The sequence below is a fragment of the Macrobrachium rosenbergii genome, chromosome 4, assembly GCF_040412425.1.
Source record: "Macrobrachium rosenbergii isolate ZJJX-2024 chromosome 4, ASM4041242v1, whole genome shotgun sequence".
Classification (NCBI taxonomy): domain Eukaryota; kingdom Metazoa; phylum Arthropoda; class Malacostraca; order Decapoda; family Palaemonidae; genus Macrobrachium; species Macrobrachium rosenbergii.
In genome coordinates this window covers 52,333,066-52,350,641 of record NC_089744.1, presented here as the reverse complement: position 1 = coordinate 52,350,641, position 17,576 = coordinate 52,333,066, and the positions used below count along the sequence as shown (strand labels likewise).

Here is a 17,576-nt window from a genome sequence, read left to right as displayed (position 1 = left end):
GGAGGGGGAGTGAAGCTCCTAGCCAGGTTAGGCTACAGCACTCCAGGATAGGTTAGGCAAGGGGAGGCTATTAACCTTCCTGTAACTTAACCTATCCAAGGATACAGTGCCCTGTCCTGGTTGGAAGGCCTCCAGTCCCTGGTGGGGGAGACCAGGGAAAGTGAAGCCCCCAGCCAGGTCAGGACATAGCATCCTGGGATAGGTTAGGTTAGAGGTACGGTAACTTAGGACTCATCCCTTTTGGAAGAAGCCTCTCATCTGCTTTTAAGCAGCCAGCAAGCAGCTGTAAAGGCAAACGTAAGTCATTTCGCCTTTCTAAGCTATTCTGTTTCATTCTCTTCCTTTTCTTTCAGTTGATTTACAAGACTGGTCAACTTGTCTTGTAAAATGCTCTTCAGATCATCTACGTTGTCCTCAGTCTTATTCCAAGACTTACCTTCCTGGGTATTTTCATTTCTTTCCACGACCTCCTCTTGCGCTTCGTCCTCCATTTCATTCAGTTGATTTACAAGAATGGTCAACTTGTCTTGTAAAATACTTCTCAGTTCACTTAGGCCGTCTTCAGTACTATTTTCCTGGGTATTTTCAGTTATTACCTCTTCCTTCTCTTTCGTTTCCTTTCCCATTTCATTCAGTTCCATCCCTGTCGTTTTGTTTTCCATGGCAGCTCCTTCGCGTACAAGACTCCCCACAATTTCCTCCAAGATACCATTTTGTTCTTGAAGTTTTTCTTGTGGCTTCTTCTGAACATCATTTTCGACCATTGTTGCTTGTGTTTCCTGTTCCATGTCTTCATTTTTCTTTTCTATTTCAGGTTTGTGGTTTCCATCACCTTCCAATGTTTCGGCAACTTTCCTTTTTCCAAACCTGATGATTTCTTTTCCCTTTTTCAAATGGTTGATTTCCTCACCTTTCTCAATTAGCTTTTGTTGCAGCTTTTCCATGTTCTTTTCCACTTGAGTCCGTTGGTTTACAAGGCTGTTCAACCTTCCTTCTAAAATACCATAATGTTCTCTTAGATTTTCTTCTTTCAGTATCAGTATATAATTTTCCTTCGCCTTGATTTCTTCTTCCTTGTCTGCTAAATTCTTTTCCATTTCAGCCAGTTGACTTACAAGACCGTTCAACCTTTCTTCTAAAATGTCATAACGTTCTTTTAGATTTTCTTCGTTCCTTATCAAAATATCGATTTTCTCGTCTTTTTCAATTATGTCCCGTTTCATCTGTTCTATTTCCTTTTGCATTTCATCTCCTTCGTTTAAAAGACTCGCCACATTTCTCTCTAAGATTTTGTTCCGTTCTTTGAGGTTTTGGTGAGACTTTTTCAAGATTTCCATTTCATTAATTTTCTTGTCCGTTTCCTGTTTCATTTCGTCCATCTTATTTTCTATTTCAACATTATGGTTTGCAACACTTTCCAGTATCTCGAGAAGGTTCCTCTTTTCCCTTTTGAGGAGGTCTTCCCTCTTTTTCAACATGTCAATTTCCAGGCCTTCCTTGGTGATTTCTTTTATCATCTGTGCCATGCTCCATTCCATTTCAGCTCCTCTTTTTACATGGCTCTCCAACTTTTCTTGTAAAATCCTGTTTTGTTCACTTGTATCTTCTTCTCTCTTTTTCAAACTATCATTTTCCTTGACTTTCTCAATTATTGTTGCTTCCTTGTCTTGCATCATCTTCTCCATTCCAGTCATTTGGTTTACAAAATTGTTTAACTTTTCTTCTAAACTGCCATTCAGTCCTTTAAGATTTGTTTCTCTCCGTATGGAAATAACGATCCTTTCATCTTTTTCAATTATTTCTCGTTCTATCTTTTCCATTCTCCTTTGCATTTCAGCTCTTTCGTTTAGAAGACGCTCCACATTTTCTTCTAAGATATCATTTTGTTCTTTGAAGTTTTGGTGAGAGCGTCTCAAGGCTTCAATTTCACCATTCTTTTCTTTTCTCTCCTGTTCCATGTCCTCAACCTTCTTTTCCATTTTGATGTTATGATTTCGACAACTCTCCAGCATTTCGGCAAGTTTCCTGTTTTCTTCCTCTAAGATTCCTTCTCTCTTTTTCAAAACATCTATTTCCTCACCTTTCGCAATCATTTCTTGTTTCATATCTTCCAGTTCCGTTTGCATTACAGCTCTTTCGTTTAGAAGTTTCTTCGTGTTTTCCTCCAAGATACTGTTTTGTTCTTGGACGCTTTCGTAATCCTTTCTCAAGACATCAACTTGAGCCATCCTCTCTTGATTTTCCTCTCTTGCCTCTGCAATCTGTTTTCCCAATTCCGAGTTGTAGCAGCGAACAATCTCCAGTAATTCTGCAAGTTCCATCCTCTGTTCGGTGAGCTCGCCATGTGTCATGTTCAGCCTATGAATTTCATCACCTTTCTCTGTTATTTCTACCTCCTTCTGTTTCAACTCCTTTTCCATCCAGGTCATCTGGCTTACAATACCGTTGTAATCTTCTTCCAGAATACTATAATGTTCTTTTAGTTCTTCTTCTCTCTTTACCAAAGTGTCCTTTTCCTCCTGTTTGTCATTCATTTCTTCTTCCCTTTCTTTCAGTTCTCTTACAGTACTTTCTAACGTTTCCTGCAAGATACTCGTTTGTTCTTTCAGTTTTTTCTCTGTTTTCATGAAAGATTCAATTTCTTCGTCCCTCTTACTTATTTCTGCTTCCATTTCCTGCATCTTGTTTTCCATCTTAGCTCTGCCGTGTACAAGACCCTTCAGCTGACCTTCTAGGTTTTCATTTCGTTCCTTAAGGGTTGCGTGTCGCTCCTTCAAAATAGCTATTTCTTTTACCTTCTCAATCATTTCCGTCTCTTTGTCTGTAAGCTTCCTTTCCACTTCGGTATTACGTTTTGTAAAGCCGTCCAACTTTTCCTTGAGAATTGCATTTTCATCTTGAAGTTCTTCCTTTTCCAATTTCAGAGTTTCCATGTCCTCCAGACCGTCGTCTATTTCGCGTTTCAGTGTCGTCATCAAGAGTTCTTTTTCCCGCTGAAGCTTTTCCAAGATTCCGATTTGAGCAACAGCTTGTTCCTTCTGCCGCCTTTCGTCTTCCAAACCATTTTCCAAATCTGCTACGACGTTTCTGTCCTGTCTTCGTTTCCAGTAGAGAGTAAGTCCTAAACCGGCCAAGGTAGCGATACCACCAGCAACAATGGCAGCTAAAATGCCAGTCCTCAAACACCCGCTCCCTACTTCCACTACAGGCTCCTCACGTAGAGTATTATGAGATATAATCCCCAAAACGGGTTTGGGTCCATATAAATTATAATAGGACTGTACGTCCTCCAATAATTCAGCAAATAACAAACTGGCCACAGTAGATAAAACAATCAAATTAAGCATGTACAAAACTAGCATTTTGATTTGTACAGTATTTGAGTGCTCTCTCTTAGTTTAGTTTCTAATTATGACACATGGATGCTCTGGGCTCTGGAGGCAAGAGTCTGGAGCCTCTTCGCTGCCTTCTGGGGAATGGAGAAGCTTCTGAATCTGGGGATTCCTGGACTCGGCTCCAAATCGACTTTCGTCCTCAGATGGAAGGATCTCATTCTAACCAATAAATATTTTGAAGGCTGTAGTCTTGAATAGATTTGAAGCTGAAGGCTCTTTTTTGCTTAAGTAAAATTATATGTATAATTTTTCTGTCTATCTATCTATATACATACATACGTACATACATACATACACAAAAATATGTGTATATATACACATATAAATGCATATACATATATACAGTATATATTTATATATACATACATAGATGATATATATATATATATATATATATATATATATATATATATATATATATATATATATATATATATATATAATCATCAATGAAGGGCAGAGGACACACAGATATACAAGCTGACTTTATTCCAACGTTCGTAATTATCATTACATTAAAATGTAATGATTTTTAAAACTTTTGTTCTCTAATTTTAATGTTTGTGTACATTTGTGAAAATTTTGTATGAATAATTTTTAGCCTTTATTTTTAGCTTTTATGATTTTACAAAGAATTTTATTTCTTATTGTAACAGCCCTGATGATGTAATTAATCCGATAATTACGAAACGTTGGAATAAAGTCAGCTTGTATATCTGTGTGTCCTCTGCCCTTCATTGATGATTTTAAGTATGGATTGACTCCTGACTCCTCACACTAATGACGGAATGACAAGTACTGCAACAAGGGGAAAACCTCAGGAGTCACGAGTGTACGTGAAAGGCGGCTGAGTTAGGGAGTGTACGGTGACCAGAAGCTGCTTTGTCTGTACATTATTTTACAAACTTTTCTGAAGAACAGCTTGCCATGCATACATACATATATACATATATGTATATGTGTGTGTGTAAAATATGTGTAGATAGATAGATAGATATATATATATATATATATATATATATATATATATATATATATATATATATATATATATATACATACATATATATACATAAATTATATATATATATATATATATATATATATATATGTATGTATGTATATTATATATATGTAAATATATATACAGTATGTATATACATATGTGTATATGTATACCAAGGTGAAGAAGCAAAACAGCTCAAGACATCGGGTTTCGTTATTGTTGCCAACGTTTCAAGACAGGGGTCGCATTTTCAAGGCTAAAAAAGAAAAAAAAAACATAGGTTATAAACGTGTCCAGCAAGATTAACATAAATCATCACATACCATAAGCACAAAAAAAACTAAAAACACACAATGTATTAAAGACTAAGTAAAAAAAAATTAAGACAAACCTTACAACCCGAGGTTCGGTTGCTGAAAGATTTGCCAGTGCGAGAGAGGGAGTCGAGATGAACCAAGGAAGGAGAAGAGTGGGCGGTCTGAGCAATGTATAATGGAACTGCTGTAGTATTATGTACGGTTTGTGTAATGTACATAAAAATAACATCCCAATGAGACCCGTCCTCTCCTCCTATACAAAGCCAAATTACAAGATAGCTAAATTTCTGGTTCCATTGTTGGACCAATGCTTTAAGAACAAATATAAACTCATTAACTCTTTAGAATTCAAAGAGAGTATACTCAGCCAAGACTCTGATTTGGTCATGGCCAGTTTTGACGTGGAATCTGTGTTGAGGTATGTTCCCGTTGATGAAACCATCGACTTTATACCAGAGACCATTTTTGGGAATGACGATGATATGTTCCAGGGTTTTAGCAAAGAGGGGTTTAAGAAACTTTTAGAAGTGCTTGTGCGGGACACAGCCTTCATTTTTAACGATGAGGTTTACGTTTAGGTTGACGGCGTCGTCATGGGCAACCCACTGAGCTGCACCTTTGCAGACATTTACTGTATATGTTCAAGTTTGAACAGCAGTTATTGTCCTGCCTCCTTTAAGCCGCTATTTTACCGTAGATATGTGGACGGCACATTCTTTTTAGGGACTAACATCATTGCGGGACTCTCTTAAAATATGCAAACGCCTCACATACTAATATAAGATTTACATTTGAGAAAGAAAATAATAATAGATTACACTTTCTTGATACCTTGATGGGGGAATGATGGTTTCAGCACGGGAATCTTTCGTAAGGCCACATTTACAGGTTTTGGGCAAAACTTTTATAGTTCCTGCTCACGCAATTCATTATCAACACTACTCCACAGGGCTATGGCCTTGACTTTAAAATGGAGCTTGTTTCACAATAAAATGGAGCTTGTTTCACAAGGAAATTAATTTTCTGCAGGAATTCTTTAAGACAGGTTGCTCTCCCTGCCCTATTCTTTAGTTATGTTAGTAAGGCTCAAAAGAAAACTTTCAGCCATCAGCTCCGGTACATTTAGCTTTAAAACTGAAATATTATATTAGCTTCCAGTACTTATGATACCACATTTATACCACAATTAAGGAAGACAATGAGCAAACATTTCCCAGCAGTTGATGTCAAATTCATCTTAAAGAATCCAAAAACCATAGGTGGACTTTTTCGACAAAAAGAAAAATTACCTACTTTAATGCGGTCCGGCCTCGTTTACTGTACCTACAGTAAATACTTGCTGTTCGTGCAACGAACAGACTTACGAGGAAGCACTCGCCGGCTGCTCAAATACTATGTGATTCACACATAGGTATTATCTACCGCACAGGGAGTAAGCTTTCTAGCCCTGGGCTTTCGAGTATTAGAAACCATACGCAAATGCAAAATTAAATACGATGATTTTAAGATCATTTTATCGAGCCCTAATGAAAACCACTTCCTTATACTCGAATCCTTGGCCATTAAGCACCTTGTTCCAACTTTAAATAATAACACTACAGTACAGCAGTTCCATTATACATTGCTTAGACCGCCCACTCTTCTCCTTCCTTGGTTTGTCTCGACTCCCTCTCTCGCACTGGCAAATCTTTCAGCAAACGAACCTCGGGTTGTAAGTTTGTCTTAAATACTTTTTACTTAGTTTCTGATACATTGTGTGTTTTAAGTTTTTTTGTGCTTATTGTATGTGATGATTTATGTTAATCTTGCTGGACAAGTTTGTAACGTATATGTTTTTGGTTTTCCTTTTTTAGCCTTGAAAATGAGACATCAGTTTTGAAACGTTGGTAACAATATAGAAACCCGATGTTTGAGCTGTTTTGCCTCTTCACCTGGGTATGCGATGGGGACTATCCTCGACCTTATGTATACACATACATACATACGTATATATATATACAGTATACTTACATACATACATAAATACATAATATATATATATATATATATATATATATATATATATATATATATATATATATATATATATATATATATATATATATATATATATATATATTATTCTGTAATAGAGTTGCTTTATACAAATACGCATACGCATGCATGCTGAACGACGAAAAAAAATAGTGTGAGAAGAGTAAAAGAATTTCAGGTCTGAACTAAGCCACGTAAAGTCATTTAGGAGGTACCTTGTCCTGTTACAGCTCCCTTCAATCGCATTTTTATTTATCTTGAAAATTCAGATTATTTATCCTAATTTATTATTATTATTATTATTATTATTATTATTATTATTATTATTATTATTATTATTATTATTATTATTATTATTATTGCTATTCAGTAGATGAAACCTATTCATATGGAACAAGCCCACAGGTGCCATTGACTTGGAATTCAAGCTTCCAAAGGATATGGTGTTCATTAGGAGGAAGTAAGAGGGAGTAAATGGAAATACAGAAAGAAGAGATCCCACTTATTGTAAAAGAAAAAAATAAATTAATAAATAGATAAAAATGTATTAAAATGCAAGAAGGATAGTATCAGGGTAGTAAAAGTCTTATTCTGCCATTCTGTCATAAAATAGTTATACTTTTAGCATAATGGACGTTGTAGGTGATCCGTTTACTTTCCTAGTTTATGCAACTTTTCATTATGACGAGTTCACAGCTGACGTAATAATTTCTTGATTTGTTCGTCAGTTTCATTAAATACATAATATCCAGATATTATTGCGTATTTAATTTTCATTGAATTTGGATTTCATTGCTACTTCATTATTCATAATCTAGGTAACATCTCTTGGATATGGCATGGATGCTGTCGGTGCATTGTTTGTCACTTATTTTGAGTGCTCCAGAAAAAGATGTAAACAATTGTTTGAAATCTTAATATTTTTCTGCACATTGAACATTGTTAAGTAATTTGCTTTATTAGTTCAATAATGAATTGATTATTTTTATACTTTTTGTGTCTGATGTGTATGCATATACAAGATCAACAAGATCTCGTCATATATTTTCTTGTGGTATTGTCACTTCTGATCCTGAATGTGTTTTGTCAGCACTTCATATTGCTTATGCCATCTCATCGCCGATTGAAGCTTATGCCCTTCCTTTATCGAAACTTGTCTCTTGTTTGTCCTGGGATTGATCACTCACTGTTCAGTGGCTGACCTTGGTGTGGCCACTCCTTCATGACCAGTGCTAATCTAGTGCTTGAACCCTGCTTTTTTATCCTTCAAGGGATCTTGCTCATTAGTCAACCAAATTCTCTTTCTCCCTCTTAAGTCTTTTAAATCAGCCAGAAGCCGCTGTACTTTTGTACAGCGTTGGATAGTTTTTGATGCAAAAATCTTGTGTCCTAGAGTTGTTTTCTGAATAAAAAGAGATAGTCCCTTTATCCAAAAAGTTCTTTATAGTTTCTGCAGCTGTAGCTTTACCATCCTATTCCAACTGGATTTACCTGCAGCTTTTTTACCATTGAGAAGGTCACTGTCATCAGCTCCCTTTCCAATTCGTATACTATTAGCCAAAATATTTTCTTCCTGTTAAATCAAATGACCTTCCGCAGATTTTCTGCTCATTTAATACGCAGAACGCTTGCTTCTGTGAGAACCAACTGAGCAGGCAACACTGAGTCTCCAGCAGGATCTACGAAGAAATTTGCTAAAAGTGGGTTTATTGCTGGTCTGCTTTGCATTGTTTATTTTTTTTTTTTAAGTCAAGCTTTTTTTTTTATACGATGATGGCTGAAGGAAAGTAAAATACTAGATACTCTGTTCCCGTCTTGAGTTTTTCATACTGTCTAATAGTCTTTTGTGGAGAACCTGCTGTCATCATGTTCCACATCTCGAAGGCATACGGAAATCTAGACTGGTCGACTCTTTCACCTCTGCTAACCCTTTTACTATTTCTACTTGCCTCCACCTTTCTAATCTTTCAGTTCTTATGCAAATTTTTTCCACACATCCTTTTACCTTTTTATTCACCTATTCTGTGGCTCATCTTTCTCTCGTCCTGCCGTTATCCATTACACTAGCAAATATTCTACAAATAAATCGGTTCCATTCTTCCATCATCCTAATTAACATACATTGCCTCATATTTCTGTTTTCCGTCTTTATGACCTCACTCATGACTCATGAGTATATTATCTTTCAACTTCTCCTCAAGCAAACACTTTCAATCTCTTTGACTAGTTTCTGGAATTACTCTCTGCTACTCCCAATCGTTATTGCCATTCCATACTCCAATCACAACCATTTTCTTATCCCACAACTTTGCACCTTCATACATATAATACCCTTTCTCAGGCTTTTCTCATCACTCTAACCATAAAGCAACGAAAACATAACACATCCTTATCTCATACCCACATTTACACCAAATCAGTGACTCTTGTCTACATATCCTAGGACAATGTTCGTTTCCATCATTTAAACTCGTGATCGTTCTCAGCATGCTATTCTTTATACCATTCTGTACACACCCAGCCTCTATCCACAGTACATATTAATCAGTTTTATATATATATATATATATATATATATATATATATATATATATATATATATATATATATATATATATATATATATATATATATATGTTTATAGATGTACAGTATATATGTATATGTATGTATGGAAAAGTAGTTGTGTGTGTAAACTGAATGTTTTCATTAACAAACATAAGTGTGAATATAAATTTAATTGTACAATATTTGGAAACAATGGTAATTAGTCTACTTACGTTTGTCATGGCAAAGTACCTTTTCTCAGAAACTCAAGACTGATGCAGATTAGGGACATACCAGGATCATTAAAGGACTGGTATTTTTTCATATACAGAAAATTGAGTTTCCAGATTCGTAAAAGTTCCTCATTCTCATATTGATAGAATTTAATTTGGGTATTCATATTCCATAACCACATTGTGACATCCCACGCAACGAAGAGAAAAAACATTCAGTCTTCACCAGGATGTTTTTTTTTTCCTACACTTTGGTTGCCGTGTAGGTTTTCGTTACATAGATCTGTATCTGTATGTGCACCTGCCTCTTTTCAACAAGTGTGACGCCGACCTTTTGTAAGCTTTTGTTTGTGATATTTGTTGTGATTTTTTTTCTTACAAAGGAAAATTCGCGTATTATCACTTATTTTCTTCATAGAAGCATAATAATAACCAATAACAATAGCATGGGTCTTTCAATTTAGCCGGCAATCGCAGTACAGTATTTAGTGTTAAAATATCAATATTTTAATAAATTTTCTTGCTTATTTGTGGTTTAGAATGGCTATGATGTAAAACGTGTTCTAGATTCTACGTTGAAAATGTTGGGGATAAAATTTGAGTTCGTTTTCGGGTGATAGATCACAAGTTTAAAATGCAAAACAAAGTATGGACTTAGTACCGACGATTTCGACCAATAAAAACCACTATATACGTATATTTTTTAAAAAATTCATTGCTGGCATAAACCCTAGAAAAAATTTAAACAAATATTACAGGGCGGTCGTTATATAAAGCTGCTGCTTCTTCTTTCGACCCTACTAGTCCCACTGTATAGCAGGGTCGGCAGCTCGAGTCAACTTTCTCCATCTATCTCTATTCCTTGCATCTTCCTCCCCCAGTCCCACCCTACCCACATCCCTCCTCACCACATCCATCCATCTGATCCGCGGACGCCACACACTCCTCCCCACCATCACTGGCGTGTTCTTAGCTCTCTTGTTTGGTTCCACCTCCTCTCTTCTTATTACATGGCCATAGTACCTCAGACGAGCTTCCCTAGCTTTCTCTTTTACATTACGTATACCGCACATTCTTCTTATATCTTGACTCTCTCTCTCCTTTCCAGTAGCGATATTCCAGCAGTCCGTCTCACCATCCTCATCTCGGACGTTATGTAAAGCGGCGCCACTCAAAATTTCTCTGCTGCGTTTCGCCCAAGTTCCACTCTGACATCGACCCTGAATAACCAAAAACTTTCTTCCCGGACCTGTATTTGCAGTGTTCCAATCTTCAGAAACACAAATACTGATAAACTTTTAATACTAAAAGTATTACAATGTCCGTGGTAGCATTGGAAAGTAAACCATATACGATGAGGAGTCCAACTCTTGCAGTTGTAGAACTGGCCCAATTTCGTGTGACACCCAGATAATTATGTGCAAGCTTGCAAGTATTTGTGTGCATATATATTCACGCAACGACAACCACTTAAAAATACATTTCAAAAAGTTGGTCTCCAGTCATTCTTGTTACTATTAACTCTTTGTTAACATAGATTGTCCCTTTTTGGCTTGGGAATGCAAAATGGTACTCTTGACCACTTTCTTTCGTTGCTGCGAGACAGCTGAAAGAGCGGACGTGGCGCCAGTCTCCAAGTTTTGTGATAACTCGGAATGGGTATTTTCAGAAATAGAAATAAATGCATGGTTCCATGGCTGCAGTGGTCTTCTTTATAGTGAAGTTTCTCCTTTCTATTGGATATGCCTTTTGCTTTTGTCTTATTCATTTATCACTTTTAGCTTTCCACGGATTCCGTCAGCTGCTGTTATATATATATATATATATATATATATATATATATATATATATATATATATATATGTGTGTGTGTGTGTGTGTGTGTGTGTGTGTGTATATATATAGTGTGTGTGTATGTGTGTGTGTGTCTAATATACAAAGCCATATACACAATATTATTTACGTGTGGTAAATGCTTCAGTTTGCATAATTTTGTTTGAGTGTTTTATTTGATACGCTCTCGTTGTAAAAGAAATACAAATTTACATCTTTTTTTTCATTAGTGGGCACTATGTAAGGTTTTGTGTATATAGGGAAAACTCATCATTCCCTTGCCCCTTCAAAAAATATTTAGAGAGCAATTCAAGTGTTTGATGGAATTTGAATCATGCGGCCAGAAGTAGATATTTATATGAATTAATTTGTCTTTAAATAAGAATAATGTAAGCAAACACTGGAAATATTTAAACTAAATGCAAGATGTTCGATTCATAAATTGTTTTATAAGAATGGGTATGCAAGTGTAACGTGCCTTGCTGGAAGATGATATGATAATGAGGACGGTCTTCAACCTGGGTTCTTTGGCATAATTTCATAATACTATTATCTGTCTTGACACAATAGAGGGATATGGAAAGACGTGTGTAAACATTTGTGTACTATGTGGTAATGTCTGGTACAAACTGTATATATATATATATATATATATATATATATATATATATATATATATATATATATATATATATATATATATATATATATGTATATATATATATATATATATATATATATATATATATATATATATATATGTATATATGTATGTTAGCTGAAGCCACTGGGAAAGTTCAAAATGAAACTACAGAGTGCCAAGTACTGTCGTGCATTTTAACACATCATCGGGGCACAAATACTTGGCACTGTGTCGTTTTATATTGAACTTTCCCAGTGGCTTCAGCTAACAAACAAAATCACGTGCTTACTTTTGTGATTTCTTAGTATATGTATGCATGTATGTGTGTGTGTATGTACTTTGCCTTCCATATCTTACGACAGGTGGTAAAATTCCGTGTCTCTTATTCGACTGAACTGTTTGCAGTTTTTCTAGTAGTTCCAAGTGGGATTACTGTAGGTAAATGAGACAGGTATGACGCATAATCTCTTGGCTGGTTCTCCCTCCTTACGAAAACCACATTTAAGAACAAGTTTGCAAAGCTCTTGTAGAGGAGCATTATAACGAACTTTTTGTTTACTTGCTGTGAAGTCGTGTGCAAAATGATAAAGGAGAATGGTTTATAAAATGGGCAGCTTTATGTGATTAAAGTATTGTTGGCATAAGAATTTTTTATTTAAAAGAATCTGTGTTAGTGTGTCTGCCTGCGGGCCTGTCTTTGCATTTTTACCTGTCTGTGTCTTTTCTCTTCATATCAGTCTCATAATGAAATAAACTGGGCTAGGAAATAAAAACAAATGTTAAGTGTGATCTTTCCTGATAATCTACAACTTTGAAAGGGAAACTGTGAGTCCAAGCCACCACTTCTACCAATAACAACACTGGTCCATTGATAACGAAAAGACGGTTCCCAACTGAAGGGGGGAGACAGAGTAGCAAGAATGGAGGAGCGAGGCGTTTGCTCAGTGACTCGGTCGGAGGCGAAGGGTAGTAAGTGTGCCGGTAACAGGTGTCACATGGCCTGTAAGTTTGTCGAAGCAGATCTAGCGTTTTGGGGGGAACCGGGAGAGAATGATGATTACCGGTATAGAGACACTTCGATGCACAGGGATGACCTCATTGTCTCTCTGTAACTTGGGAACCCTAATCCTGCACAAGGAAAAAAAAACTTGTTATGCAAAACACCCAACCAGCCTTCCCACTAGGCTCTTCCGGCAGCCCTTGGCGCTATTCCTATCCCTCTCCCATTTCTCTATCCCCTTTCCTTCCTCCCTCCACATACCCACCAACCGCTTCCCCTGCTCCTTAAACCGTCAGCCCTCAGACCGCCATTTTGCTAGCAGTGCAGTGGTGGTTAGGAATGTTGGAAAATCGTCATCCAGAACGACAGCTCCAGACATTTTTTCTTGCTTGAGGCAAGCATGAATCATAACGAAATATGCGAAGGTCAGCCGCCTGAAAATTGAATAGCTTTCATTTTTTCAGGGAGTATGTACTTGACCTTATAGCGCTTGTCTCTGTAGTTGTAATTTATTTTTCTTAATGGAATAATCAACGTGGCTGAAAAATATGTATAATTCTTCTGTGTCAGTCAGAAGGTTTACATAGCACATATTTTTCGAGTGCACATTTAATTGAGCACATGTTGGTTCCCAGAACATTACAACTTTCCTTTTTTTCGTCAGCGGTTTCGTAGGAAGATTCTTCCAAAAAATTAGCGAGCTTTGATTCATAAGCTTGACAACAAATCTTTCTAGGTAGGGCAAGGTGTATATATCGGTTCTCTGTATATGTTGCAAAATCCACCTCCTGTATTCATCACTCCCATAACATTCATGCATTTTGTGTAGGCTGTTGTTCAGAGATGGGCTACTGTTCATTATCATTAAAGCAAGGCTGAAAAGGTGCCTATTTACTTTGTTCCTCGTTCAAGGTAATACAGTTTTTCCCCGTAATAGTAAAGTAATGCAAATTCCCCGTAGATTTTTCCAGTAAGACTTTTTGAGTTTCTTTTCATCATTTTACGCAGGCAAAATACAATCTTTCCATACATCGGGGCTTCCTGACTAATCGAACGCTTTCTTTGACCACATTCTTATGCAGCTGGCGAAGAAGATAAAGTATGCCATCAGTTAGTTGACACCTTGACGATGGGGTAGTGAGGTGAAAATATTGTATATATTTAGAAACAATACAGCTGCCTTATTGATTAAATTCGTATGCTGTACTTTGCTAAGATGATAACACCAAATGGAAATTGTTTTTCATTGTTTATTCCCTTGAGATGCTAAGTGTAACTTAGTAAAAACTTTGAATTGGCTGCCACATTTTGCTCTTGTCTGTCAGTACTTGGAGAAAACCCCAGGTTTTTCTGAACTTAATGAGAATATTCTTAAATTTGTATTAAATGTGATTAGGGCTAAATGCAAGCCCTACCCTTCGATCGAAGCTGCTGTTATGTTCTTCCTGTTATTTTTTACTTAAGGGGTTGACGATGCTTCGTATGTCAAAGTGTAAAGCAGGTGAATACTCTTAATATGTTGGATCCAGTGTCCGCCAGGAAAGAACAGCCATTCTTCTCATTACCTTTGTCGTTTGAAGACTTTGCTTTGTCTTACTCCAATATTTTGTTAGCCGTTAGCATCTTGACATTTCCAAGATCCCTTAAATTTCTTGTATGTAAAAAATACCTAATATATTTAGTAACCTCGTTAGTCTCCATCCTTGGCAGAAAGTTACATAAACGTCTAGGAAATTATTGGTAATTTTGAATGACTTGATAATTGCTCCAACACATCCCAACCACCGTAAAGCCAGATATTTGACTTATGATGAATGAGCAGCAGATCTAAGAACATATGGCAAGATCCATTCCTAGGCACCTGAAAATAGCGACTTAATTTGTTTTTCCGGTCTTTATTAGGTTAATTGTGCTTCATTTTGTTTCCGTTCTATGTGATCAATGGAAATACTTATTGGAGTTTTGTGTTTCTATAAATCAATACTCCGTTACGCATTTCTTTGATCAGTGAGACCTAAGACTACGGAAGTAACCGACTTCTAGATTGTAACCAAGATTCATAATAAAAGTTTGCTTCGGCTGTATATTACTTTATGTAGAATGTTTTCAGTTGAACTCTTTTCCAGAAAAATGGGAAATGTGCCGGCGTGTCAGTCAGGTTTCCCATGTCTGAATTATCTCCGGGTATCAGGGTATGCTAGTAAAATAAAACAATAACGTAAACTCTGGTCGTTCCGGTATTATTATTGGATTATATCATCTCTGGCCGAAATCAGAGACTGCACCACATTCTGAGGTCACTTGGGTTCTGAATTATTATGCAATCCATTCAGAGAATTTTGCAGGGCCAACATAATTTTTTGTCCTGTAGTGACAGAGTTGCCTGTGTGTTTTAAAATTCAGTGTTCTGCAAAGTTATCGGAATTATTCAGAGTCGAAATCCAGTGATGAAAACAGGTGTGCTTAAAGCAGCAGGCCGAATGTTCATACAATACTGGAGAGCCTGAGGTTAGTCCAAAACGCTTATGTACAAGCATTTTCTAAAACAGAACCTGTATAATATTTCAGAGCTTTGTGACCTTAATCAGTGCTGTATTTTTCCATTATATCGCTTGTATAAATACTAGTGTACCGTAGTCGCGGTATTCTGTTGTATCCAATAATTTTATCATTAGAATTTTTTGGAATTCAAAACCATAGGAAAAATCTTAGCTGAGACCAGATTTGAGTTTTCGATTAAAGTAAAAACCCATAAGGAGGATTAAGTGTTATCAGAATTTCATTTACAATTCTAAAACGTTCTACAATTATATCTGCCAAGGATTTTGATCGAAGGTTGGTCTCGTGACGACTAGCAACAAGCGATTACGTTTTGGGAGCGGAAGGAATGTAACTTCTGGGGAGAAGGAACCGTTTTGGGGGTGAATTTCTTAGCCTTATTTAAAATATCGCAAGCTTAAGAAACCGAAAACCTGCACGCTATCACCGTGGAATTTGGCAGCCATGTTGGTTAATTTTGCAAAGCCAGTCCTATTGGAGATTATGGCTCCCCTTTACATGAAAGATTTCGTTTGGCTCTCCACAACCATCTGTGTAAGCGTTGTTATTACAGTTTTTATTTTGTGTTGTTGCTGAAGAATTCTGGTACAAAGGTAAGGATGGTTTACTTTAGAAAAACTCGTTTGGTGACGGATTGCCGGAGACCGCCGTTACGGCACAGGAGAGCTACTCTCTCTCTCTCTCTATATCTCTGTGTGTGTGTGCGTGTGTGTGTGTGTGTCTGTCTCGTTTGCTATGCATGCTTGCCCACGTCGTTGTTACCACCACTGTCTGATGGCTACCTGACGTAATAACCAGACTAAAGTGATGTTCAATTCATTTAAATTCTACTTCCTTAAAAGAAAGGAAAATACTTTTTATACCTGTTACGTTTCTTCAAGTTGCGAAAGTTGTGAAAATAGATCATCTTTACGAAAATAGAACAAATTCTTTTAAGTTAATGTCGATATTATTAAGCAGCAGTATCCAGCCTTCTTAACTGGTACAATCAGTTGTGGGTACGGTTCAGCGCTTCCTGATTAGATAAGCTTTATGCATCCGCAGTTTTAAAAATTATTACAATTTTGTGTAATGATTGGGAATACTAACATTATGGACGTTTATCAGTTGTATTGTCATAAGTAGAAGTATAGCATTTCAGAGAAAGTGTCCTTTTTAAGCCTAACAATTTGAGTCAACCGTGATTATGTACGTGCGTCGGGTTTAGACAAGGCTCTTATCCCATGTTTACGATTTTCTTACTTTTCCTAAACTCAGACATAATGTACGGCTCATTTTACCTGGTTTATTTTAAAATTTCTTGTTACTTATGTCATGGCTCTATGTTAAGGAGTTTGATATCTATAGATATCTCTTTATTCGCAGCTTTAACAAGTGATTTGTCGCAGAGGAATTCTCACGAACGATAGACCATTACCAAACAGACAGCAGGAAAAAAAAGGGGGGGGAGGGGAGAGTAGTGGTATATGAATATTTTTTTTTTAATGGAAGAGACTGTTTAGACTTTATTCTTACTATATACATCTCATGAAAATAGGTGGTTACTTGCACGTAAATATTCTCTTTTCAGGCCGTGGATATACATTTGCTTTCAAATGATCATGTAAAGAACTTGATTTGAAATAAAACTGAAGTAGTCTTGCGATTAGAAAGAGAGAAAAACAGAAGAGTTAGTGTTCACACCCCAACGCACGCACGGACGCACGCTCACATACACATACACCATATTATATATATATATATATATATATATATATATATATATATATATATATATATATATATATATATGTATATATATATGTATATATATATGTATTTTTTACATCGCATGTACTTTACATATGTCGTAGAAAACCTTGGGTTTGTAAATTACTACGCTCACACTATAGGACCAGTTAAAGGTTATAACTGTAACAGGGCGAATGGAATCCAGCAATCAAGGTAGTTTTATTTTTGCAAAAACTTAATACAAAAAAATACAAGCAAAAGTATAACCAGAACAAATA

General features: G+C 36.3%; 2 protein-coding genes across 2 annotated transcripts in view; one reads left to right on the top strand and one right to left on the bottom strand.

Moving 5' to 3' along the window:
* The window catches only part of LOC136837696 (uncharacterized), a 189,403-nt gene that overhangs the window by 90,413 nt on the left and 81,414 nt on the right, over window positions 1–17,576 (top strand).
* On the bottom strand, window positions 22–3,530 carry LOC136834587 (putative leucine-rich repeat-containing protein DDB_G0290503). Its single transcript, XM_067097170.1, has one exon. The coding sequence runs from the start codon at window positions 3,360–3,362 to the stop codon at window positions 321–323; it is 3,042 nt and encodes a 1,013-aa protein (XP_066953271.1). The 5' UTR covers window positions 3,363–3,530; the 3' UTR covers window positions 22–320.

Coding starts and splice junctions, on each gene's coding strand:
- LOC136834587 (XM_067097170.1), bottom strand. CDS start 3,362: ATGCTAGTTTTGTACATGCTTAATTTGATTGTTTTATCTACTGTGGCC.